Source organism: Microtus oregoni, unplaced genomic scaffold (assembly GCF_018167655.1).
Source record: "Microtus oregoni isolate MIOR12 unplaced genomic scaffold, Mior012 000016F_ref0000370, whole genome shotgun sequence".
Lineage (NCBI taxonomy): Eukaryota > Metazoa > Chordata > Mammalia > Rodentia > Cricetidae > Microtus > Microtus oregoni.
This window is the reverse complement of record NW_024543075.1, coordinates 19,184,353-19,211,163: the sequence shown is the minus strand read 5'-3', so window position 1 is coordinate 19,211,163 and position 26,811 is coordinate 19,184,353. Positions and strand designations below refer to the sequence as shown.

The following is a 26,811-nucleotide window of genomic DNA, read 5'->3' as shown; positions in this document are numbered from 1 at the left end:
TTCCAATACCTACTTTGACCATTGTCCTTCCCACATCTCACATATTGAGAAACTCTGTGTATGTGTGTGTGTGTATGTGTGTGTGTGTGTGTGTGTGTGAGAGAGAGAGAGAGAGAGAGAGAGAGAGAGAGAGAGACGCAATGAAGCACATGTGCACATGTGCCGGTCAAAGGACAACGTTGAGGAGTCAGTTGGTCTGTGGGTGCCTGGGATTGAACTCAGGTCATCAGGCTTGTGCAAGCAAGCACTTCTACCTGCTGAGCCATCTTGTCTGCCCTTATCTCACACATTTTGTTACATATTTTAATACATAGAGCATGGGCCACACATCTGTGCTCATGGGTGGGTCGGCTGGCATCCAATCACTCTAAATGGAGAAGGGGCTAAGAGGGGAGGCCAGTGTAGCAGGCGTTCTTTTGGGCCACCAACCAGCTCCCAAATCATGACACTGAGATGTAATATTAATTATGAATGCTTGGCCTTAGCTTAGGCTCGTCTCTCGCTAGCTCTTATAACTTAATTTCCAATTTCTCATCAGCTACATTTTGCCTCAGAGCCTTTTATATTTCATTCTGTATGTCCTACTCCAGTGTCTTACTGGCTGGCAGCTGGCTGGATGGTCTCAGGTGTCTTTCTTTCTCCCTCGTTCTCTCCTTCTCTCCCTCTCTTATTCTGTCTGCCTGACAGCCATACCTATCACTCTACTGCCTAGCTATTGGTTGTTGAGCTTTTATTAGGTGCCTTAGGCAAACAAGGTGAGACAGCAACCCATCTTTACATAGTTAAACAAATGCACAATAAACAAATGTAACACGCCTTTACATAGTTACAGTAATTTTCCACAACAGGTCAGGCCTGGCAGAGAAGAGTAACTTAACTGGGGAGGCATTCTAGAAAAGAGTAGAATTTGTCTCTGGCCATAAATGCTCGAAAGGAGCCTGAAGGGGCTGAGGTCGGGCAGAGAATGACACCCCACCTGTGCGTATATGTGTACCTAGTCCTGTGAGGCATTCTGTATCTCAGTGACCCCAGTCAGCGGACTACCCATGGAACACCCAAAGGCTTGGGTATCAGCAGCTTGCAGCCGTGTGTGTACCACAGCTGATGGGGGGTCAGTGCATATTTGCCCTCCCATCTTCAGCCCACCATCCCATTTCCAGTACTGGTACTAGTGTTTCTTGACAATGCATTCTTGAGCCTTGGCCCATTTTCTTAGCACCATAGACACGGGAATCAACAAAGCACATGATGTGCCTATTCTTAGCCAATTCATGTTCTAGGTGAGACAGAAAAGGGCAGAATGAAATAAGATCATTTCGGGATCAGCAGGTTCTCTAAAGGAAACAGAAGAGGGAACTGGGCATGGTACTACACATTTATAATTGCACTGCTCAGAGAGCGGGAAGGTCCTAAGCAAGGCCAGCCTGGGCTACATAGGGTACCCCTTTCTAAAATAATCATAACAAAACTAAATAAAATCAGAAGAGGGAGATGGACAGCATGATGCTGTCGGGGAAAGCACCTCTCGCAGGCTGCACAAGAGCACATAGGCAGAAGCAATGCGAAGAATATCCCAGGCAGAGGGAACTGTCTGTGCAGTTGGCAAGAGGCTGGGCTCCAGGGAGCACCATGCCAGCACTGTGTGAATAGGAGAACATGAAATGAGTTGAGACGTTGAATAAGGAGACAGTTGGGTGGACTAGGAGTTGCATAGTGGGCCTTGGCTGGAGTGTGGGAGTGGGGTTTAAAAAGTGGAATTTGTTCTAAGGCAGCAGTTCTCAACCTGTGGGTCGTGACCCCTTGGGGGTTGAACGACCCTTTTACAGGGGTCACATACCAGATATCCTATATATCAGATATTTGCATTACAATTTTCAACAGTAGCAAAATTAGAGTTATGAAGTAGCAATGAAAACAATTTTTATGGTTGGGTGTCAGCACAACATGAGGAACTGTATTAAAGGGTTGAAGCACTAGGAAGGCTCAGAACCTCTGTTCTAAGGAGACAAATTTTATAATTAAAATGAATGAATATGGGATCTGGAGAGAGAAAGCTCAGAGGTTAAGAACACTGGCTGCTCTTTCAGAGGTCCTAAATTCAATTCCCAGGAACCACATGGTAGCTCACAACCATCTATGATGAGATCTGGTGCCCTGTTCTGGCCAGCAGGCATACATGCAGACAGAACACTGTATACATAACAAATCTTTAAAAAGGAAAAAAATGCATAGGTATATCACCTCTCCATGTTACACAGAAGCAAAATTCTGGAGTGATTGCCGGTGAAAGTTCAGTTGCTAAGCAGACCACGCCCCATGGCTGAACTGCACTGGGTAGCTGTGGGCCTGCCTGCAGACTCAGTTTCAGTCAGGGCCTTCACCTCTGTGGCTCCTGTGCTGCTGAAATTCGAAAGACAGAAAGAGAAAGGATCTGGGAATGCTGTCCAGGAAACCCACTCTGACCTCTGTTCTGTTTCCACTTCCTTATTTGCTCAAAAGGGAGACCAAGGGAAGGAGCTGGGACCCTGCTGCTTCCCGTGCTGGTTGAAAGGGGTCTGTGTACACTTGCACACAATGCACACATGGAGTTTGTTTTCTTTTCCTTTGTTCTAATATGTGTGTGTGTGTGTGTGTTTGTGTGTATGTGTGCACGCACGTGTATACATGTATATGTGCGTTTATGCTGCAGCTCCTCTGGGAGGTCAGAAGTCAACATTATGGACTTAGTTTTCTTTCTACCTTTACGTGGGCTCTGGGTGATAAACTCAGGTCACCAGGCTTGCACAACTAGCACCCTTACCCACTGAGCCTCCCCCAGCGTTTCTTTCTTCTTTTCTCCCGTTCCCCTCCTCCTCCTTTAATGTAGTCCCAGCTAGCCTCAAATCCAAGATTCTTCTGCCAGAGCCACACCTGGCTCACCACTTGCTTTTGACCCCACCAACAGACCCTGCTTGGGATCAGTCTGTACAAAAGAAACCTTCATTTTCTTTCAGCTGGATCATAGCCATGTCCAGTCTGTTATAATCCTACCCCCACACCATGTCCCAGAGTGCTGTGTACCCTTTGAGCTGCAGACCGTAGTTGTTTGCCCATGGGGAGGCACCTGGCACCTTCTGTTAAATGGATACCTTGTTCCTCTTTGGCAAGCTCCCAGCGCCCTGCACACTGGACAGCAGAGTTCCTCCCAGGCTTCTCCTGCCCTCAGCATTAGCAGCCTTCCTCAGTGCACATGCTCAGTTGCAGCCGCTGCTGCTCTGCCAGCGCTTCACGTTCCCCACTGTGAGCACCTGATTATATTTCTTCCTTGCCTTTCCCCCCGACATCTTGAGAGGGCTCTCCTTAAGGCTTCACAGTCAATTTCCCCTTGGAGTTATTTCCCTGCAAAAGCAGAGAGAAACAGTGGCGTGCTTGCCTGCCACAGCAGAAAGAAGCATTGAGAGATGCCATCTGCACAGGGACAGAGAAACTCAGGGCCTGGCTAAATATACCCAGCTTGGCATGAAGCAAGGGAGGTCTGAGCTGGAGCAGAAGGAGCCCTCCTCTGCAGAAAGGCTTTGCGCCTCACCTTTGCTGCGGAAACATGCCAGCCTCTTGCCCTCCACCACATCCTGTGACCTTCAGTTTCTCTGTGGCTTTGAGTTCACAGCCTGGCATGCTGGAGGCGTGCTCTGTCAGCCCCCATGTGTTGCCTTGCATGGTGCTGTGGGAGGACTGAATTAGCAGTTGACGCTGATGCAATCAGGAGATTCCGTGTGATTATCTGCGATTATTATGAATCGAGGGATTTCATTCCTTTAAAAACAATCAGATAGGTTTTTGGTTGTTGTTGTTGTTTTGTTCTTTGGATTTTTGAGGCGAGGTTTCTCTGTGTAGCCCTAGCTGTCCTAGAACTCGCCTCATAGACCAGGCTAACCTCAAATTCACAGAGATTCGCCTGCCTTTGCATTCCGAGTGTTGGGACTAAAGGCATATGCTACCACCCCCTGACCAATTAAAAAGTAAATTCACATAAAAGCATATAGTGTGTCAGGAGGTGACAGAGCTTGTAGAAAGAGCAGAGTAAAGTTTCTGTCTAATACCGAGGCAAGGCCTCTGATGAGGCAGTAATGAAATGGGAACCTCAGGGATGTGAGCCAGTGAGCCTATGGGGCAGTGTCCTCGGCAGAGGGAGCAGGGAATGCAAAGACCCTGAGGTGAGGAGGGAGCGAGGAGGTGGGGAAGGTTTCCAGGAGCAGCTGTGAGTCAGGATGGTAGGTCTAGGGGACAGTGATAGGGATGGCATTTCCCTTATGTTGGACAAGGAGCCTTTGCATGGTTCTGAGCAATTTTACAGCTCCAGCAAATAGAGAGTTCAAACCCCGTACCTGGACACATGGTGTGTGCACTGCCCTGGGGGACTCAGTCTCCTTTTAAAGAAGTGGCTTCTTTAGGAATCAACAATGAACCCAAAATGTCTAATAATAGGCAGAAAAATTAAAGTTGAAATTTAAATTTTTATTTATTATTATTTGTGTTGGGGAGCCCATGTGTGCACATGTGTGGAGGTCAGAGGACAGCTTTCCGGAGTCAGTTCTCTCCTTCCACTGTGGGATCTAAGGACTCGGCCCAAGCAGTCAGGCTTGCATCTGGCCAGTGCCTTTACCAGCTGAGTCATCTCTCCACCCCAAATGTCTCTTTAGAACCCCACAGTCCCATGAACCACTGTCCAAACTGCATATAGATGCCCTGTCCACTATATGGGGGGAGGGGTCTGTTTCAATCCCAGGGGAGACACTTCCCAATCTAGTAATCACCAGACACTACATGAAGTCATAATCACTGGGACAGCTGCTAGAAGGCCTTCACAGCTTTTCTTTCCATTGTGTGTGTATTAGCTTTATTTCTGTTGCCATGATAAAGTACCCTGACAAGCAGTTTAAGGGAGAAAGAGTTATTTTAGTGTAGAATTTTGGGTTACAGACTGTCATAGCTGGGATGTCAAGGTGGCAGGAACTCGAAGCAGCAAGTCATTACACTCACAGTCAAGGGCAGAGAGCAACGGATGGATTCCTGCAGGTTAGTACTCGGCTCTCTTTCTCAACCTCACACAGCTGAGGATCCCCTGCCTAGGGAATGGTGCCACCCACAGTGACTAGTTCTTCCCATTTCAATGAATGCAATCAAGACATGTCCATAGGCCCACTTGATTTAGATACTATATCACTGAGACATTCCCCAGGTGATTGTAGGTTGTGTCAAGTTGACAAAACCAGCCGTCACAGTGCGGGTCCCACAGTAAGGTGAAGATTTTACACCCACAGTTACAGCTACATGCTGACATCTAAAGGCTACCATAGCCAGGTCTCCATAGAGGAACCTGCCCCATCACATCAGGAGCTGTAGCAGGCCTCTTCAACAGGAGACTTACAAAGCGAGGGCTGGTCTGCAGAGGAAGCCTATTGCATGGGTGCTTCTGCTGGGAACTCAGATAACACAGCCTTTGAGCATGTGCCACCTTTCGTTTATTTTTACTTATTAGTTTTTGGTGGTATGCACGGGTGAACATAGGCCCTGCATATGCTAGACAAGCACCTTCCTGAGCTGTATTCCCAGCCCTTTCTTCACCTTTTAAATTTTAAGACAGGGCCTTGACAGGTTGGCTTTAAACTCACTCTGTAGCCAAGCAGGCCTTTACCTTGCAATTCTCCTGCCTCGGCCTTCTGAGTAGCTAGGCTTGTCTCCCCTATTTTTTATTGCTAATATAGCATAAGTGAGGTTTTGTCATCCATCCTATTTGATAATCTCATTTTTTTTTTTTGGCTCCATAATACAGCATGACTGTCTTTCCACACCGGTAACCCACTCACCCAGTGGCTTTGGGGAGTAATGGCGTGGCCACGTATTGGCTGTGTCTTCTGTGGTTTTGACAGATGCTCAGATCAGCTGTGGGAGTGAGAACAGAAGGTAGTGGTTAGGAGAGGCAGGAGGCAGGGAGGCAGGGAGAGCAGCAGAAGAGCAAGACCCCCCCCATTTTCAGACGGAGGTGCTGGTGTTGTGCATGCCTAGGATGCCAATTCTCCTACCAGCTCCAAGACCTGCAACTTTCATTTCTGCCATCTGAACACACAGGGACATCCCAGTGCTCCTGCAGCACTGACAAATATGGGAGTCTCTTAGTGATTTGGGATGCAGTGGTAAAATGAACTTTGAGCGCTCACAGCAGAGCTGCTGAGTCTGGAAATGACCCAGGTGGATGGCAGGACTGCATTAACATAAAAGCCTCTCAGGCTGCGGAGGTGCTTCAGTTGGTAGAATGCTTCCTGCACAAGTATGGAGATTTGAGTTCAGCTCCCCAATGCCCATGTAAAAAGCTAGGCGTGGTGTACCTGTTTGTAACCCCGGTGCTGAAGACAAGGATCAGCCATGATGCTTTCCAACCAAGTAAGCTAGCCAAGTCAGTGAGCTGCAGGCTCAGTGAGAGACACTGTCTAAAGAAGTGTGAGAGAGGGTGACTGAGGAAGACACCACTGCCAATCTCTGACTTCTGCATATATGTGCCTGATTGTGTACACACCTGCAAAGCACACACACACACCACCCCTTTGGCACACCCATGACATATCTAAATAACACCCGAGAAGTTTGAGCTCAGGGTGGATTTCGAAGTGACGGAGCTCACACTGCATCAGCACTGAGCTGCACACTGGCTGGGGTAGTAATATCTATTACCACAGTCTGTGAGCTGAGCACTGAGATTTGAAGAAACGGGGGACAGAGAGGCCTGTACTGGGTGCCGGGGCCCTGAGACTTTTTGGTATGTGGAGGTGCAGTCACAGGCCAGGAACTGTGCCGGGCTGGTTCTGCTCCAGTACCACGGGCTCTTGTGGCTGTTATTGATGCTGAGCCTGGGAACCAGGTGTGCAGCAGGACCACCATCAGTGCTGCTTCATGGTGCTTCCCACAGCAGTAGACAGAAATTCCTCTTAGCCGGATCTCTCCCTCGTGGGTGCACAGCTAAGAATGGCAGTGAGACATGCCCAAATCTAATGAAGACAGCCAGGCAAGCCTGAATGGGGCGGTTCTCAAACAGCTGTGCTAGAGTCCTGGAAAACGTCAGAGCACGAGAGACAAAGACTTGGAATGTTCTAGGTTAAAGGAAAGTAAAGACATGCACCACAGTTGTGTGCAGTGAGATCCTGGGCCTGGGCAGTACCAATGTGGTTGGAGAGAAATTGCCAAATTTGAAGAGTTAATAATTTTGAAAATAGGGGCTGGAGAGATGGCTCAGAGGTTAAGAGCACTGACTGCTCTTCCAGAGGTCCTGAGTTCAATTCCTAGCAACCACATGGTGGCTCACAATCATCTGTAATGAGGTCTGGTGCCCTCTTCTGGCCTACAACCATACATGCAAGTAGAACACTGTATATGTAATAAATAAATAAATCTTTAAAAAAATAATTTTGAAAATAGACAGCATTATATATGTCACAATATTGGATTGATGTTAAATTTCCTGAGTTTGATATATATATATAATATATATATAAAATATATATATTTTTTTTCTGGTCTTCTCAGAAAACATCCTTTTCTTTTTTTACTTGTTTTTTTAAGATTTATTTATTTTCATTTTATTTGTATTGATATTTTGCCTGCATGTATGACCGCATCATGAATTCTTTGTGCCTGTGGAGGCTGGAAGAGGGTGTTGGATTCCCTGGAACTGGAGTTGTATAGTTGTGAGCTTGTAAGACACTATGTGAGTACTTGGAATGGAACCCAGTCCTCTGGAAGAGCAGCCAGTGTTCTTAACCAGTGAGCCTTCTCTCCAGCCTTATTCTTATTCTTAGGAGACATGTGCAGAATGTAGAAGACAGAAGAGAAGGTCACAGTGTTACAAACACAACAAAATAAAGGCTACACTTAATGTGGGTGGCAGAATTGTAACAGTTGGTGAATGTAGGCGAAAGATATCTGGGTGCCCATTATACTAGTATGATAAATTGTGGATATTACATTTTTTCAAGACAAGTTTTAAAAAATTAAAAAGCTAGGGCTGGGAAGATTGCTTAGTGGGCAATGCACTCGTCACACACCATGAGGACCTGAGTTAGAATTCCCAGAACAAATGTAAAGCCATTTGAGATAGCCAGTGCTCCTACTGGGAGGTGGAAACAGACACAGAAGGCCTCAGAGGCCTCTAAGCTAACCTGGCATACACCATAGTAAACAATTGTCTCAAACAAGGTGTAAGCCAATGAGCCAAGGTTGTCCTCTACCTTGCCCTCCATATCCATACTGTGGCAAGAACCACCACCCACTCCACCCCCAACACACACACACATACACACATACACACATACACACACACACACACACACACACACACACACACACACACGGGCCAGCTTGCTCTGCTTAATCAGAACCAAGTCCCAGTGAAGGATGATAGGAACAAGAAGACAGACAGGAACGCAGTGGCATCCCATCCAAGTTCTCTCTCCATTGTGATGTTTGCTATTGCGCTGAAAGGAACCTGAGTTCCTCCACTGTGAGATGCATAGTTAGTTCCAAATAAAGAGTGAACAATGAGCAAAGGCCCTGTTTCCCTGGGCCTGTCCACTGAGGTGGGTTCTGATCTGAAGTTTGGGCTCAGAGCCCCTTTTCACAGCTCCCCACAAGGCTGTAACTGCAGCAGTGCTGGAGAGCACACTTCTAAAGATAGTGCGGTGTATACAGGTCATGATGATGGTGACTGAAAACCCTGTTGGAACTTAATTGTAGGATAACAGGATTTGCATGCAGGTCATAGCCCAGAAGCTCCCAGTGCTTGGGGAGTGAGCCTGCAGATTAGAATCCACTTCAGAAGAAGGAGTATGCTTTGAGATGCCCTGTACCACAGGTATGTGAACTAGAAAAGAAAAATATTTCAAATCATAGTTAAAAGGTTAAATTGTCAACATTTAAATCTTTTTTACCTTCGTCATTTATTTATTTGGGGTGTGTAGAATGAGGACCACTTTGGGGAGTTAATTCTATTCTACCTGGTAATTCTAGGGATTACCCTCAGGTCAGGCTTGTGGCACTGTGGCACAAGTGCCTTTGCCACTGGGCCATCTCGTTGGTCTCAAACTGTGAGCTCTTTTTTTTTTCCCCTCTAAAAATGTATTTTAAATTATATGTATGTATGTGAACCTGTTTGTAGGTGTGTGCTTATGTGAGTACAGGTACCCATGGAGCCTAGAGGCATGGGGTCACCCTAGAGCTGGGGTGCAGTTGGCTGTGGGTGCAGGAAACCAAACTGAGAGCCTCTGGAAGAACATGCTCTTAATGGCTGAGCTATCTCTCCAGGCTCTAACATTATCAGCTCTTAAGAGAAACCAAGGCACAAGGAAAGACACAAGTTCTAATAGGTTATATTAGTCAGGGTTACTATTGCTGTGGTGAAATACCATGACCAAAAGCAACTTGGGGAGGAAAGGGTTTATATGGCTTACATATAGGGTCACAGTCCAGTGAGAGGAAGCCATGGCAGGAATTCAAACCAGGTGAGTACCTAGAGGCAGGAGTTGATTGCAGAGGCCATGGAGGAATGCTGATTACTGGCTTGCTCCCCTACCTTCTGCTTGCTCAGTCTGCTTTCTTGTAGAACCCAGCCCACCTGCCCAGAGGTGGCCCCACCCACAATGGGCTGAATCCAACCCACATCAGTCACTAATAAGAAAATGTCCAATAGGTCTGCCCCATAGCCAGATCTTATGGAGGAATTTTCTCAACTGAGGTTTCCTCCTCTAAGATAACTTTAGCTTGTGTCCTTGACATAAAACTAGCCAGCATATGGGTTGAGCAATAATGCCAAAGTCTTAGAGATTTCAAAGCAGTTTCATTTGCTTTTTATTAGGACAGGATATGACTATGTAGCCCAGACTGGCTTCAGACTCTCAATTCTCCTACTTCAGCCTCCAGAGCACCAGGATGACCTGTGTGTCTGTGTATGCCGGATAGGTTTGTATCAGTACGACACAAGGTAGAGTCATCTGAGAGAAGGACCCTCAATTGAGAAAATACCTCCATAAGATTGGGCTGTAGGCAAGCCTGCAGGGTATTTTCTTAATTAGTGATAGATGGGGGAGAGCCCATGTGGATGGCGCCATCCCTGGACTGGTGGTCCTGGGCTCTATAAGAAAGCAGGCTGAGCGAGCCATGGGGAGCAAGCCAGTAAGCAGCACTCTTCTGTGGCTTCTGCATCAGCTCCTGCCTCCAGGTTTCTGCCCAGTTTGAGTTCTTGACTTCAGTTCCCTCGTTGATGGACTGTCACCTGGAAATATAAGCTAAAATAAACCCTTTCCTTCCCAAGTTGCCTTGGTCATCATGTTTCATCACAGCAACAGAAACCTTAACTAAGACAGTGCCCTACCACCCCCTAGCTTCAGTAAGTTTTAAAGATGGACCCTCCAGTTGGGAGGGAGCTTATGTCTCAGTTCTGATTGGCCCAGGCAGACTGACAAGCTGTTTTATAAGAGGGCCGTAGAACCTTTTCCCCAAAAGATTTGTGTGTGTAGGGGTGGGGGCATTATGCAGGAAGAGTCCAAAAGAGCAGGGAGGTGTTAGATCCCCTGGAACTGGAGTTAAATAGGTGACTACATATAACTCTTATATATATATATATATATATATATATATATATATATATATATATATATATATATGAGCTGCTATGTGGATGCTGGGAACCGAACCTCAGTCCTCTGCAGAAGAGTAAGTACTCTTAACTGATGAATCATCCATCTCTCCAATTCCTGGGATCTGATAACTTAATGAGTATACACAAGTAAGTTTTCCAGGGGTGGGGGAAAAGGGAAAACAAGGTGGTTCCTGGGAGAGGGTGAGTGTAGGGGGAGTGACTATGGTGGCTCTCTGTGAGACAGGAATGTTGTATTTGATGAAAGCTCCTTGCTGAGCATAGATACACGATGTAGCAGTTCTTGGCTGGGTGGACTTGCCTGTGTTTGGAGAAGGAAGCTTGGCTTATACACAGTCAAAGCTGAATTAAACATAGGGGCTGCGCTGCTGATGGTAAGGTGCATGCTTAGCACACACAAGGCCTGGGTTCCGTGATAGCCCAGAATAATGCTCTTCGTACGAAACAAACAATTCATTGTTGTTGTTTGGCCTTTTGAGACAGGCTGGCATTGAACTTAAGATCTGCTGTCTTGGCAGATCTCCAAGTTCTAGGATAATTGATAAATTTTGTCTTTGTACTTTTGTCACATTCAAAACATAACTCAGCCGGGTGGTGGTGCACGCCTTTAATCCCAGCACTCTGGAGACAGGCAGGTGGATCTCTGTGAGTTAGAGGCCAACCTGGTCTACAGAGCTAGTTTCAGGACAGGCACCAAAGCTACAGAGAAACCCCTTGTCTCAAAACAAAATAACAAAAAACCAAACAAACAAAACCCTCCCAAAACCATGATTTGGACCAGAAGGGTGAAAAACAAAAAACAATGGCAATGAGATAGAGTTGGGTAGGAAAGACATTATTAGTTAAGACCTGGAAAAATAAGTACTGAAATTCAAGATGAGGAGGGGCCCAGGCCTTCAGCTGACCCACCTGGCCCACTGTGGCCATCATTGTTGCTGTTTGACTATTAATTAGAAAACCTTTTTTTCTGAAAATGCACTTCAAGCTTTCCCTGGTCTGTGTCAGGACGATTCAGCTGTGTCTCTTGTAGCCGACCTGCCTGCCATAAACCTTTTAAGGGGCCTGGCTGAGTCACCTTCCTTTGGAGCTCAGTCTGCTTTCTTTCTTTCTTTTTTTTTTTTTTCCGAGACAGAGTTTCTCTGTGGTTTTGGAGCCTGTCCTGGAACTAGCTCTTGTAGACCAGGCTGGTCTCGAACTCACAGAGATCCGCCTGCCTCTGCCTCCCAAGTGCTGGGATTAAAGGTGTGTGCCACCACTGCCCGGCTAGTCTGCTTTCTTGTAGAACCCAGCCCACCAGCCCACAGGAGCCACCTTTCCTTTTCCAACAGGAAGGGATGGTTTAAGTAGTTCCTCTTTCTGCCATCTCTGAACTTGAGGCTCCTAGGCTGTAGAAGAACATCTTTACCCCAAACTTAGTATCAGCAGAGAAGGCATGCTATTCCTAGGGCAGGACTCATTCTGGGAGTTGTCCTATAGGTCACTTGCAGGTAGACATACCTCCCACTTCCAGACCCAGCTCTATCTTGTTGTCCAGTATGCTTTTAGACATTATTGGATTTTGCTTTTTGATTTTTTTTTCAAACAGGGTCTCACCATGCAACTCTGACTGTCCTGGAATTCATTATGTAGACCAGGCTGGCCTCAAACTCACAGAGGTTCTCCTGCCGTCTCTCCTGAGTCCTGAGGTTAAAGCGATATGCATGCCCAGCTGTGTTTTTGGACTTTAGAAAACTGCCTGGTATAGTTAGTACACAAACAACTCTTTATTAAGCAAGGGAACTGAATAATTGAGTGATTGGGTCAGTGCGAGGAAGAAGGGTATGGCCTAAGTGTTCGTGAGACTCACTGCCACATTGCATCTCCTTGATGTAATTACAGGGACAATATTGTCTAAGCTCTGTGTAAGGACACATAAGTTAGTAAAGACGGGCCAACTGCCTGGGTGTGATCCCTGGGACCTAAATGGTGGAGGGAAAGAACTGACTCCTGTGAATTGTTGTCCTTTGACCTCCACATATGTGCCCTGCTGTGTGTGTATCCCTCACCCCCCACATATACCAAATGGATGAATAAATATAATAAACTTTGTTTTAAAAACTTAAAAGGAGGGCTGGAAAGATGGCTCAGTAGTTAAGAGCATTGCCTGCTCTTCCAGAGGTCCTGAGTTCAATTCCCGGCAACCACATGGTGGCTCACAACCATCTGTAATGAGGTCTGGTGCCCTTTTCTGGCCTGCAGACATATACACAGACAGAATATTGTGTGCATAATAAATAAATAAATATTTAAAAAAAAACTTAAAAGGAATTTCTGTCCTACTTAGGGTAGAGTAGACAGTGGGGAATTTGGATAGGTGTTCTAAATTTAAAGTATATAATGCAGGGCCCTATGGCGTGGTTGGGAGTGTCAAGGATAGCCTTAGTTAGCTGTCACCATACAATGCAGGGCCTATGGAGTTAAGCTTTCTCTCCTTTTAACTGAAGTTAGGTAGCTGACAAGAGGTATGTTTAATTTTGTAAAATTTTTTATTTTATGTGTCTGAGTGCTTTGTCTGCATGCTAAGTCTGTGCAACACATATCTTCAGGGCCCTCAGAGACTGGAAGACAACATTGGATCCCCCTGGAACTAGAATTCTAGACAATTATGAGCAGCCATGTGAGTGCTGGGAATTGTACCCAGATCTTCTAAAAGAGCAGACAGACAGTGCTCTTAACCACTGAGCCACTGCTCCAACCCCAGATATCTTCCATTTTTTGATAATTAATTCATAATTTTCTATGCTCCAAACAAAACATAGCTATGGCCAGATTTGGCCCTTGTAACACCAACTTCTAACTTCCTTTTTTAGACTGAAGACTTTGACAGTCTGGTGAAAGAGGAGGACTCTCTCCTTCCCAGTAGCACTAGAATTAGCCTCTGTGCTTGACCCAGGACCATTAGGGCAGCCAGAGCTGCCCAGCCAGCCAGCTCAGAATGAAGCACAGACTGGTCTATGACCTTAGTAGGCCCTGAGCCAGTGGGGCAACAGCAGGAGGCCAGCAGGGCGGGGCTGGTGCCGTGCTGAGCATGAATGATGCATGCACATGTACAGCAATGCTGAGCCGGCACTAATGCACTAATGGGGCAGCAGAAGGGCCACGTGGCCACCCTGCACCCCATGTGGGCTCATGCCAATGAAGCTGCCAGATGGAATGTGGCTCACTAAAGCAGCTTTTCCAATTTGCCAACAATAAAGAGTGACCTCCCAGTCAATAATAGTATAAATGGTCTGGCTTATGCCTCACGTGTATAGCCTATTTAGAATTTCATAAGTATTTTACATTCTTTTCTGTCATTTTATGTAGCTGCTAATGCATAAGTGCTTTCTCATTAAGAAGATTCAAACAATCTAGAAGTAAATCTGAAAAAGGCTCTCTGCTTTTAGCTGGGCTGAGCTGGATTGAGCTGTGTGTGCCCCATTTGGTCATCTATCTGTTTACTCATTTATTTCTATTTCATGTCATCTTAGCCTTTACTTCCTTCTCCCTTCCCTAAGCATTTTGGTTTATGCAGTTGTTCAGGCTCCTTACCCCTGCTCCTATTAACCACATCCACAAGTTCATTGTTTACCCACCCTCAGCACTTGTCTTAGTCGCTGCTCTGTTGCTGTTGAAGAGACATCATAGCTAAGATAACTCTTATGAAAGAAAGTGTTTAGTTGGGCTGGCTTACAGTTTCAGAGGGTTGGTACATAGTCATCATGGCAGGGAGCATGGTGGCATGCATGGCACTGGAGCGGTAGCTGAGAACTATAACCTGGGCCACAGGCTAAGAGTGTGACACTGGGCCAGGCGTGGGCTTTTGAAAACCCAAGTGTGTCAGTGACACACTTCAGCTACTCCAGCAAGGCCACACTGTCTAATCCTTCTCAAACAGCGCCACTCCTTGGTGACTAAGCATTCAAGTCTATTTCCCGTGGGGCCACTCTCATCTGGACCACCACAGCCCTACTCTACTCTGGAGGTGAAAAGGTTGAGTTAGTCTAAGTGTAGCACTGCCTTCACTCTACGCTCCTCACTGTGGTGCTGCTGGTGCCATTTGTGTCTAATAAACCGAGGGCTTTACAAGGGCTTTCCTTTCTTAATTTCAAAGGTTTTCTAGACATTCTGAGTAAGTAGATTTTATTTTTCCAATTTTGCCTTTCATGTTAATCTCTAATTGACTGCATTTAGGTAGCTTGTTTGATTTTCTGGTTCAGAAGTTACTGAGGTCTGATTTGTGGCCTCCAGTTCATTTTTATGAGTCTTCTTTGATACTTCAAAAGAATAACCATTCTCTTTTTTATGTAAAGTTCCCAATATACTTATTAAATTCAATCATATTATGTGGTGATTTGAATGGGAATGTTCCCCATAGATTCATGTATTTGAACACTTGGTCCCAGCTGGTGGCACTGTCTGGGAAGACTGTTGAAGGAAGTATGTCACTAGAGGGGACTTTGAGAGTTTACAGACTTATGTGATTCCTCTTGCTCTCTCACTGCTTCATGTTAGTGGTCAGGATGTGAGCTCTCAGCTTGCTGTTCCAGCTGCTATGCTGTTGACTGCCATGCCTCCCTGATGTTATGGTGATGGAACTGTAACCCAAATAATCCCTTCCTCTATAACTTGTCGTGGTCATGGTGATTTCTCACAGTAACAGAAAATTTACCGCAGATTGTCAGTAGTGTCATTTAACTTGCTAAGTCTTAAAAGTCTGGTCTTCAACCACCCACATTAGAATACCAAGAGCATATTTAAAATGTGAGCTCCAAGCCTGTTCCCCAAAGCCATGGAAAAAGCTCAGTGTCACCACTGGGGAGGCAAATGCAAGGAGATCTTTGCGGTTCTCTGGCCAGCCAGGCTAATCAGTGAGCTCCAGATTCAGTGAGAGACCCTGCTCAGAAAAGAAGGTAGAACGTGAAAAGGAAGACACTCAGAACTGACCTCTGACCTACCCACATGCATGTGCACACAAGTCCACATATCTTCTCCATTCCCCCATCGCATCTCAATACCTAGAGATTCAGAGTAAGAGCTGGATGAGGGTGGAGTGCTTAGTTTGTTTGTGGTGCTGAGGTGAAACTTAGGGCCTCAAGCACACAAGGCAAGGCAAGCACTCCATTGCTCAGCTGAAACCCCAGCCCAGCATTTACATCGTGAGTAAGCCTTCCTTGGAATGCTCATCAACCCGTTCCTGCCATCATCAGTCTCAGCTGTTGGTCTGCTTCATCAGGCTGATTTTCACAAATGTGTCCATTTTCTTACATCTCTTTAGCTTTGTAGTATCTGTTATATTTTTGTCTTTTTGTCTGATGGTATCAAAATGACTCTTCATGGAATGTACCTTTCATCTATGTGACTACATCAGTGTCATTGTCTTTGCCCATTAAAGGCAGGTGAGAGAACTTGAAAGATGTCTCAGTAGTTAAGAGCATTGCTGTTCTTGTAAAGGACCTGGGCTTGATTCCTAACACTCCTGTTCCAGGGGATCTGACATACATGCAGGTAAACACCCATACACATAAACATTAAAAAGTGAAGAAAAGCAGAGTAGTTGAGGCTGCTCCATCTGAATGTTTGCCCTCTGGATCTTGATTTGGACAGTACTTTGTAGACCTCTCCACCCAGCAGACTTTGATGGTGCTTTTCTTTTTGTCTTTGGGGCACTATATTCTTATAAAGTCACTTGGCATGATTTCTAGCATACTTAATTAGTCACCCTTTGGTGCTCTTCCTGACTTAATTTATCTTTCTAGAAGTGTTAATGATGAAATTAAAAGTTGTAAGATTGCTAGCTGCTTCTCTTTCATGGATGAGTTCCCCATGCATCTCTGTGGGGATGACAGTCTCCCAGCTTCTAAAATCGGCTTCCACCTCTCCTGTCAAATTCCCTTTTCTTGGATATTAGTTCTTTCTTAAATTAAATTACTCAAGTTGGTGCCTGTCTTTCAAAGGGCTGAATCACCAGAGCATCTGTCCCTTCTTGGTTGTCCTGTTACTTCTTCCTGTACCCACCCAATACTTCTTAAGTAAATGAATAAATAAAAATAACTATCAACCAACCAGTACAGGATAAAAAGCCTTGGGGCCCAGGAGGGTTGTGTGAATGAACTTAGACCCACTTCATTCTGCTTTCTCAGGATGGCCCAGGGCGTAACGCTCCATCTACTAATGCTCAGCATGTTCTGTCTTATCCTCTGGAAAGACTTAAGGGAGGGAGGCTCATTCCGTCAAAGGAGAGTGGACTGGCGTAGTTAGTAGCAGCAGGACAGGCTGTGCACATGGAAGCGACTAGTGGAGAGGGCTGAAGCTGGGTCAGGTTACAAAGCCCCTCCCAAAGTTGCTACTGATTCTCCAAGTAGCATCAACTAGGAACCCAGGGCTCAAGTCATGATCTTGTGTGAGACATTCCATATCCAAGCCATAGCACATTCTTTAAAACATGTACTAGCTCCTGGCAGCTTTGTGTCAAAGGTCATCAGTTCCGTCTTCAGTTCTTCAGGAGACATCTGCTCTGAGTTGGTACCTAGCAGGGTAGTCAATAGCCTGTCCTCAACCAGTCAATATCAGAATACTGGCTCTGCCATTACCAGCTGTGTGACCTTGTCCTTCATTCTACTGAGCCGAAATGATGCCACCGCTCAGTGAACCAGGGTGTCGTAGGGCTGAAATGAGGTACACAGAGAGTTTGGCTGGTGCCTGGTATACAGCAACAGCTTGGTAGTTGAAGCTGCTGTGGCAGTTACTGATGTCATTGTGAGACCTTGGCATTTGATAGTTACCCAGTTTTACTCTTAGCCCAGCAGACAGAGGAGGCTTGTGGACAGATACTGGACTCTAGGCCATCAAACTCTGGCTGCATTTTAGAAGTGCTTTCTATAGCCATGCCTTCCATCTTCAGCATCCAGTCCCTTACCCCTCACCTCCAACTCATCATGGGGAGGGCATTTTGTGTGTAGTCAGCTCAGTTTCTATGAAGTCTGTACCATGACCTCCATATGGAAAGTTCCTGAACTTAGCATTTGAAACATTGAACACTGAAATTGAATATAATCAAGTTTTAAAGCAAAGTATAAAGTGAGTTTTCCCAGAGAAAATTCTGGGTGACAACTTCAAAGCCCCTTATAGATCCCACAGCAGGGCACCACTTTGAAGTGCCAATAGCTTGGCTTTCAAAGTCACCATCGTAGCCAAGGTCCAGCTCTCACAGATGGAAAGGTTCTGAATGGTTCTTTCTAGAGGGAATGCTGCTTCTTAGAGCAGCTCGCCTTGCTTCTGTAACAGATGGTTTCAGATCACATGAGCATCCCCGGTTTCTAAGGTCATTCACCTCCTGCAAGCAAATGGAGTCCTTTTCTTAGTGAGACAAAAAAAAAAAAAAAAAAAAAAAAAAAGTACAGCCAAGTAGAGGCTAGGCTCTCTCTCTCTCTCTCTCTCTCTCTCTCTCTCTCTCTCTCTCTCTCTGTCTGTGTGTGTTTTATACTTGTAAATACTGTTTGGTCTTCACATTTATATTGATTTATGGAAGAAAAAGAAAGGAGGTTGAAACAGGGATTATTGAAATTCGCTTTCTTTGTCATGAGAAATACTAGTTCATAAACGATCCATCAGCTTAGTGAATGATGAACTGATATTGAGCTGTGGGAATTGCCGTTTGTCTTTCTTTCTGCTGGCTCCCCCAGCACACTGTGTGCTCCTGTGAGGGCAGAGGTCTTGTCTCCTTGTTTGCACGTTACTGGCCATCAGCACAGCCTCCCAGCAAGTGTGGGCACATGCTTAGTGAGACCCTGATTCATAAAACCAAAAGCTGGGACTGTAGTTCAGGGGTAGAGCACTTACCTGCTAGGTGCAAGGTCCTGGCTTCCATCCCAAGTGTTTAAACACACACTACTAAGTGGGCTCTAAAGTTAAGACACAATCAATGTGCTTTGAACAGTTTTTGGCCTGGAAGCTAATGGGCTGCAGGGATGGCTTGTGGAATGGCTGTCTTTTTTATTGATGGAGAACTACCCCGTCATGTACCCTGCTGGTGGGCCACGTGGAATGTAGTAGAATCAGTCTTTCCTCAGGGTTTTCTAGAAGGAGTAAGGACTGGTGGCAGCGAGCACATGTTCCACCCGCCACTTAATCACTGTGAGGAGTTACACAAGCTGAGGGACTCTGTTCTTTAAGGATCCCCATAAACATAGGGCTGTTGTCACATAAATGTGGAATTGCAGCCCGTGAAGGTGGCAAAGTAACAGAAGAATCTGGTTCATTGGCCCTGGCTGTATGCATTCCAATGTCTCATGCCTGGAACCGGCTGTGGATGGAGCTTCAATCTACTTTGGAGATCAGTGAGGACTGTTCTGGGCCCTAGGGCTGAGTGGGATTTCAAGGACACTGGCAGGACTCACTCTCCTGGTTGGCTTCCACCTGTTCCTTTTAATAGTTGGGTTGGTGGTGCCACTTTTAATCCCAGCACTCAGGAGGCAGAGGCAGGCTGATCTCTGAGTTCGAGGCCAGCCTGGGCTACACAAAAAAACACTGTCTTGGAAAAATAAAAGTAACTGGGCCAAAATAATAGAGATTCGTGAACAGAGAGGGCTTTTCCTAGGAACTTAAGCTTACTCCATTGAGAGTTATTGCCAAGTTCAAGTGACCCTGGGGCTCAGGTGTTTAGTCCGGCCAGGTTATTGGGAAGATCAGATGAGAAGGGCCTGAGTGTTGTACAGAGCTCAGGGCATTATTCTTCTGTGAAAGATGAGCTGAAGCTAAGGCCGCCATTCAACAGCAGGTGCCCAGAAATTCCTGTTTCCCTGGAGAGGAGGAGGAATTCTGCTGATCTCTGACTGCTCACCCCAGCTAGACTTTGATGACTTGAGCCAGAATCTCAGTGTGGCTCCCATGAGGCCTGCCCAGACCATATCAGCATTATCCTTTGGACACGGTGGTGAATGTGTGCTTGCTCTAACACAGGGCTTCTTGACCTCAACACAGTCGGCACTGTGACCAGATCATCCTCTGAAGTGAACATTGTCCGCTGCCTTCCAACCAGTCCAGCAGCGTCGTTGCTGGCTCCCACTTACTAGCTGTCAGTGCACTCTTTCCACACATGTTGTGATTAAAAAGGCTCTAGTCATTGCCAAATGTCCTCTTGTTAGGGAGAACTATGCCCAGTTCAGACCATGGCTTTATTATCACAGTGCAGTATATCGGGGCATGGTTAGTCAAATGATGGAAGTCAAAGTATGACCCAGAGGAGTAAATTAATTTGCTAAGGGTCCTCTCATTGATGTCACCTCCCCTAAGGTGTGGAAGTGTCTCCTATCTCTGCTAAGTCACCATACAGGCTTCCATGTAATTTACTCATTCAGCAAGTATTTACCAAGCTCCACTATGCTCTAGACAGTAGTGCAGTTGCTAAGTAACCAGCCCTGGTGCTGGTATAGGGTGGGGCAGTAGGAGAAGAAACTGGAAAAGACACAAATTTATATTATGTTCCTGCTGCTGTTGCTGCTGCTGCAACTTCCCATTGCCTTAGCAGCTTACCTAACAGTGCTGGGAGTCAGAGGCTCAGACTCACCGTGATCAGGCTGAGCTCAAGGTGTGAGCAGGCCTCTGTGTCTTCTGCAGGTTCCAGGAAGGAATCTGGGTCCTAGAGGCACCTGCTCTGCTTGGCTGCATCCTTTCCATTCAGAGCCAGGACTAGCATCTTCTCTCCTTCCTGACGTCTGCTTCCATTCTTAGGACTTGCTGATGCTGTTCTTCCTGCCTCTCTTTTGATTGCCCCATAATTCCTCCAGGCCTGCCTCGGTGATCTCAGCAGATCCTTAATTTCATCTGAGAAGGTCTTTTGCCATAGAAGGGCACATGTTCACAGGTCCCAGAGAACATCTTTTGGGGGCTTCTGTTAAGTCTACTGTTATCCATTCTCTTACCCCACCCCAACAAGATTCACATCTATTTTACCTGTGGCATAGCAGGCATAGGCATTGGGACAAGAGGAAGAAAGGAACCCTCCAACTCAAGCAATTTCAAAGAGTCCAGGCCTGGGAGTAATTCTCTGTGTCTGCCCTCTACCCTCTCAGCCCCTGGTGCAGTCTTCGGGATCTTGCTTCCTCAGGAAAGACAGCATGTATTTGTGGATGAGTCTCTCTGGCTCCTTTCCTGCCTATAGACTGGCACCCGGGCAGCCTTTTTTATTTGGTCTTTTGTGCTCCCGTCCTGTTCTAGCTTAAGTGTTTCTGGCAGCTGGATGTTCTCAGAAACCACTTTGGTTACGTGGGTGTCTGTAGAATTCCCTCCATCAGACCTTCCTTTTCCTCCCCAGTCTTCCCCGGATAATCCTGTCTCTGCTAAGGTGGCCCAAGAAACCCACAAACCACAGGGGAAGTCTTGCTGCTGCCTTGGTTTTCTCTCCAGGATATGCTTTCCTGACAGCCAGTCTCCAGGTGTTGCTTCTTCTGCTAGCTGAGGAGAAGAAAATGAGCCCTTGGTTCCCTTCCCCTGGCAGTTTTCCCCTCAGCTCCACCTCCTGCCTCTTGCATTTTGCTCAGCAGCTAGAGGAAAGCAGACCTTCAACTTAGCACTTAGCAATCTGTCCAGCTTTTAAATACCCAAGCTCAACACTGACAAGCTTAGTGTCCCATGGAACCCCAGGACATAGTTGCCTCAGAATTTTCTACATGACAGGATCCCTTTCTTCCAGCCACATGTCCCTCATTTCCTGAGTTCATGCCGGTGGCAACTATCACATACAGGTTTCAATCATCAGTCAGTTTGAGTTTTCTCATTTATTTTAAATACACATGCAATAAATTTCAATGATGATAACTAGGACTAAGGTCTGAAAGCAAATCCCAATTTAATGCTCCCTCTTATAAGAGCTGCCTTGGCCATAGTGTCTCTTCACAGCAGCAGAACAGTGACTAAGGCAGTACCATAAATGCCGCACCCCATTTCATTCCCCTCTGACTGTTTTTTGCTATCTTCAAAGCAACACCAGCACCCTGGCGCAGATGCTGCTGGACGTTGGGAGGAGTCATTCTTTGGTTCAGAATGTCTATTTTTATACAAGTCCTTACCTTTCATGTCTCCTGGGCTCTCTACAGGAGCTGAGAAAAGGTCTGGGACTCAGCACAAACCTCCAGACGCAGGAGGATGGCTCCAGTGACGAGTACGACTCTATTGAGGAAGACGTCCTCTCTGAGACCGAGACTGAGGACCTCTTAATGCCAGGCCATACCACCGATGAGTTTCCTCTTCCCAGCCAGGACACAGTGCAGAAGGATGTCCCCAAGGACCAGGAGCTGGAAGGCCGGCCTCCCCAGGGCACAGATACCCTTGTGGTGATGGAATTTAACCCAGCTTCTAAAAGTGAGCTCTTCTCATGAGCTTTTTTTGGCCTCTTGTGTCTCTGTATTTAGTCCTAGGACTCAGTGTTCCACAGTGCTTGGAAACTCAGCTCGAGTGAATTCTGGACCAGAGGGAAACAGCTGGGCCCTGTATACTAAGAGGGAAAGGCACCAAAGGCTTCTGAAGACCTCAGGCCTTCCCATGGGAACCATCTTTAGTGTGTCATAGGAAATTTAGTGGCATCTGCATCTCGACTGGTTAATGCAAAGGGGACTGGTATTGCCTTACATAACTGTAAAGGGCAGAGCTGGAGTAGGGCCCATTGCCCTCCCCTCCCATCCCTACTGCCCTCTACCCCCTCTTTCCCTTTGCCCTCTCTCCTCCTCTCCTCCCTCCTATTGCTTCCCCCTTCTGTCAGATTTCCCTTGAGTTAGTTCCATTCTGAGGAAACTTTCTGGCATTCGAGGCATAACTGCCTTCATAGGAGACATGGGTCTTGTTGGGTCACTAGAAAGTCAGTGTCTCTTGGCTCTCAAAATTCACAGTAGCAAGTCTACCACAGGTTGCTGCCACTCCGAATTAGTCTCTTTGGGGCTGATGAGCTGGGCTAACCATAGGACTAAGGGGTGTGATTGCCTTAGTTCACATGCGGAGAAGGTGTGGCTAAGGAGAACCTGAGGGGTCAAGGAAGCAAGGCAGGCAGAAGCAGCTGCTGTCCACTTGAGGAAGTTTTTCAGAAAACAGCCTTGAAAAGCAGCAGGAACACTATGGGAGCAAGGGCTTGAGCGGTGGGGCACCTGCTTAAAGGTGACCTCTGACCGTTACCGTGAGACGCTGGTGGGGGTAGGGATGGGCCCAGATGGGCTGCTGTAGCTGGAGTAGTAGGGCAGCCTTCCCAGCAGAGGTTGTGCTAGTGTGGCGCTAGGCCCTGCCTTCCTGGGGCAGGGAACAGCAGACCCAGGGACTCCAAGAGGGTTGGGACTTGGTGTGCAGAAGCAAAGGGTCAGTGTGGCTGGAGCCTATGAGTGAGCAGAGAGTGTGTTAATGAACGCCTTGTGCTTGATAGTCTCCTCCTGGGTTTGCTTGTTTCCCAGGCCAGGAGGTCCCCGAATACAGAGACCAAACACTGTGTCTGCCTTTGGAGTCTTTAGGTGTTTTATCCTCTGTCCTTGATCCTTCTCCCCACACTTGTCCTATGTGTGACTTTCGTGTCCTTCAAAGGTTTGACATGTTAGTTATACATCTTCCCATACACACTGAGATACAGAGATGCATTCAGGACTGGGCCTGGGCTCAGAGTAGAACACGTGCCTACCATGCCTGACACCTGCTTCTGGATTCTATCCCTAGCACCACATACACACAAGTTCCTAAAAACTATCTACCACCTGCCGTCAGAAGTCACCTCTGCACCACTAGTGTGAGCACTCTTGAGGGTAGGTTTGGCAGCAGTCTGAACCTCCAGCCAGGACAGACTTCAGCTTCCAAGCCTTCATTGAGCCTTTGTATGTGCCCTTCCCACATCTGGTGACCCGGGCAATACGCTCATCACCCACAAGAATCCCTCTTCATCATCATCATCACCATGTGTACCTTTGCCAGCCCTGTCCCCCGACTCTGCTTCGTGACTTCTGTCTGCATCCTGTTTTCTCATCTGTTCAGCTGTCCTTCTCTTCAGCTAGACTATGAGTCCCCGAGGACTCTGAATGCATTTTCCTGTGCCCCTTCATCTCCAAGATGCCCTTGCTGGCATCATTGCTTGCACCAATTAAAGCCAGTGCCTCATTGGCCTGCCAGCTGCCCTAACTTTGTTAGGCCTTACCACAGTTGCCATCCCTGTGTGTGCACACGCTGTTAGTAAGGACCTTTCCTGACGGGAAATGTTAGACACTGAACCCTGCATCTTGCTCAAAGCGCCTCATTTATTTATCAATGTTGTCTATAGATTCCCCTAATCCCTTTTTAGCAAGGTTCCTGGTACAGAAGAGGTCAATAAATATTTGTTGGGTGAACAAGTGAGCCAATGATAAACAAGCGTGTGAGGGGAATGCCTTGTTCTCCTGCGCTCAGTGGCTGACAGAATCCATTGCTTCCCCACAGGCAATAAAATGGAGAGGGTTTTATCTGCTAAGCGGAAGGACAATGCTGAAGTCTTCATCCCCAGCAAACCAGAGTTGATCCTGAATCCACAGCCCCCCACTGTGTTTATAGACCAGGAGAGGGCCTGCTCCAGTAAGAGTTGTGGGCCCTGAGTGAATTGTGGGGGTGAGGGGTGGGTATGCCCAGTGGGCACCATGATGAAGGTCTTGCTTCTTCCTTACCCTCCTTGGAGGGCTGACCTGACCTAGAGTCACTTGCTACAGTTTTTTTTAGTGTTCATTAAAGTATTATTATTATTAATATTTGAAATTACTTTTTCCAGTGCTGGGTATGGAACATATATTTCATTTCCTTGTCTTGTGACAAAGTATCCAGACAAAAGCAACTTAGGGGACAGGGTGCTGATTTTAGCTCACAGCACTAGGTCATGGTCCCATTGTGGCAGGGACGTCAAGGCAGGAATCTGAAGCAGCTGGTCACATCATCATAGAGCAGAGAACAAATGCATGAATGCTCACACTCAGCTTGCTCTCCTCTTTTATGCAGTCTAGAACCCAAACTCAGGGAAGGGTGCCACCCACTTCTTGGCTGGGTCTTCCCACATCAATTAACATAATCAATCATTCACAGACACGCCCAGCCTGTCCTAGACAAGATCATCACCACAGACACGCCCAGCCTGTCCTAGACAAGATCATCACCACAGACACGCCCAGCCTGTCCTAGACAAGATCATCACCACAGACACGCCCAGCCTGTCCTAGACAAGATCATCACCACAGACATGTCCAGCCTGGCCTGAACAAGATCATCACCACAGACATGCCCAGCCTGGCCTAGACAGTCCTTCATTGAGGAGAACTGTCAGGGTGACAGTTAAAATGAAGTGTCACAGAACAGTAGACCTCATACTTACACAGTTTATGTCAGCCCTCACAGATGTTTATTGCTACTCATAGTTACTATTAACACCTTGAAAAGGCAAACCATATCTGAGCTAAAGTCATCGTGCACACTGGATTTGTCCGGGGCTCCCTGGACAAAGTGCCACTCATAGTTGCTTAGACAAGGCATGGTGTTGACATGGACATCCTCCACAGGTGCAGGGAAGCTTGCTCCAGGCTACCTCCCATCTTCTGTAGCTCTGGGTTGTGGCAGGATGACCCATGCTCATGGCTGTCTCCCATATATGTATTTCTGTGTCCACACTTAGCAGTTCTGTAGATACCAGTCACACTGCTTCCACCCTGTGGCCACAGTTTAGCTTCATCATTTGGGAGACCCTTTTTCCTAAGGAAGGCATATCCTGTACACTGGAACTAGTATTCAGTGGGTGGGTCTGTGTGTCTGTGTGTTGTTGGCAACTAAACCCAGAGTGTTGCACATTATAGGCGAGTGCCACTGAGCCACCCCACCAGATCATCAGCATCTTAGGAGATATGATTCAAGATCCAGTTCAGCTGTCACTGTGACAGAGCCTCATTAACTAATTCATAATATTCTTTTCTCCCAGGTTTAGCCATAGAGGAGATGGAGGCAAGGGAAAGGGGGAACAATAGAAAGAAGTGAGAAGGAGCCCAGAGATGGGTGATGGGTGTTGAGGTGAACACATTCCTGGCTCCATGACAGAGGAACACACAAACACACAGGAATCCACATATCACCAAGTCATCTGTAGGAGATCTGATTACCTCCAGTTTCTGGGAATTGTTCCATAGGTGTGCTGTTTGAGATGGAGTCCTCACTTTGAACAGCTTATTGGTATTAAAGGTAGTTACCATGAGTGGTTATTATTTTGTCACAAGCTATTCAGGGCCTGGCTCCTCCAGCAGCCAAATATCTCAAGTTTGACAGTTGAGGTCAAAGTGGAAAGCTGGCCTTGTTACCACAGTGTCCTAGGTACAATTGGATCACAGTGGTCAAAGCTGTCTTCAGAAGCCAGCAGGCTGATTACCAGGCCAGCCACAGATGGCTTTGCCAACAGTGCCACGACAGATACAGCATCTCTCAGTGAACACAAAGGAGTCTCTCTCTAGGATGGGGAATCCTAGTCCCTGGGCTGAGCCCAGATGAAGCCTTCTGCTTTGTTATGGTTATAGGTTAGAGGGGAAGTGTATTTCAAACCACAGACCTAGGCAGAGTGAGCTGGCATGTTCACACCACTATGGGTACAAGGCTCCAAAGACATTCTGAGAGGACATTGAAACCAGCACCCCATTCTCCCATGGAATTGAGGGTGGCCTGCTCATGCACGCTACCTTTCATTTGGTTGCAGTTTGGGTGTGTAAAAAGACTTCTTAGTCTTCCTTGCAAATGAGCCTTTCATTGTCACAGCTGCCTCTCAGCACTTGCGTCACAGTTTTTGCTGTCAGTCATAGAGCTACTCAGTTTTTTTGACCGTGTTTATGGCCTGTATCTTTATTTCATTCTTTTCTTTTCAAAATTCCTACATCTCTATATTAAGGTTTGTTTTTTGGTAAGCAGGATGCAATTAGTTTTTATTTTTATCCTCCAACAATCTGTGTGTTTTAATGGAGTACTTAGTCCATTTACATTTAATGTAATTGCTGATACATTTGAGTTTAAACCTGCAATCTTATTATCTGTTTTTTTATTTGCTTTTCCTGTTTCATGTCCCTTTTTCTTCCCTCTCTTGCCTTCTTTTGAACCAA

The 26,811-nt window shown here is 46.5% G+C and overlaps 1 protein-coding gene across 5 annotated transcripts in view; it reads left to right on the top strand.

The window, feature by feature from the left end:
- Positions 1–26,811, top strand: part of LOC121457976 (katanin interacting protein) — a 168,820-nt gene that overhangs the window by 72,055 nt on the left and 69,954 nt on the right. For 3 of the 5 annotated variants that reach the window (XM_041667083.1, XM_041667084.1, XM_041667082.1), the window contains exons 6-7: positions 21,796–22,060; positions 24,140–24,271. In XM_041667083.1, the coding sequence (XP_041523017.1) occupies positions 21,796–22,060; positions 24,140–24,271 (397 nt within the window). The remainder of the gene's footprint in view (positions 1–21,795; positions 22,061–24,139; positions 24,272–26,811) is intronic. The other 2 variants (XM_041667085.1, XM_041667086.1) reach the window with 2 other exon arrangements.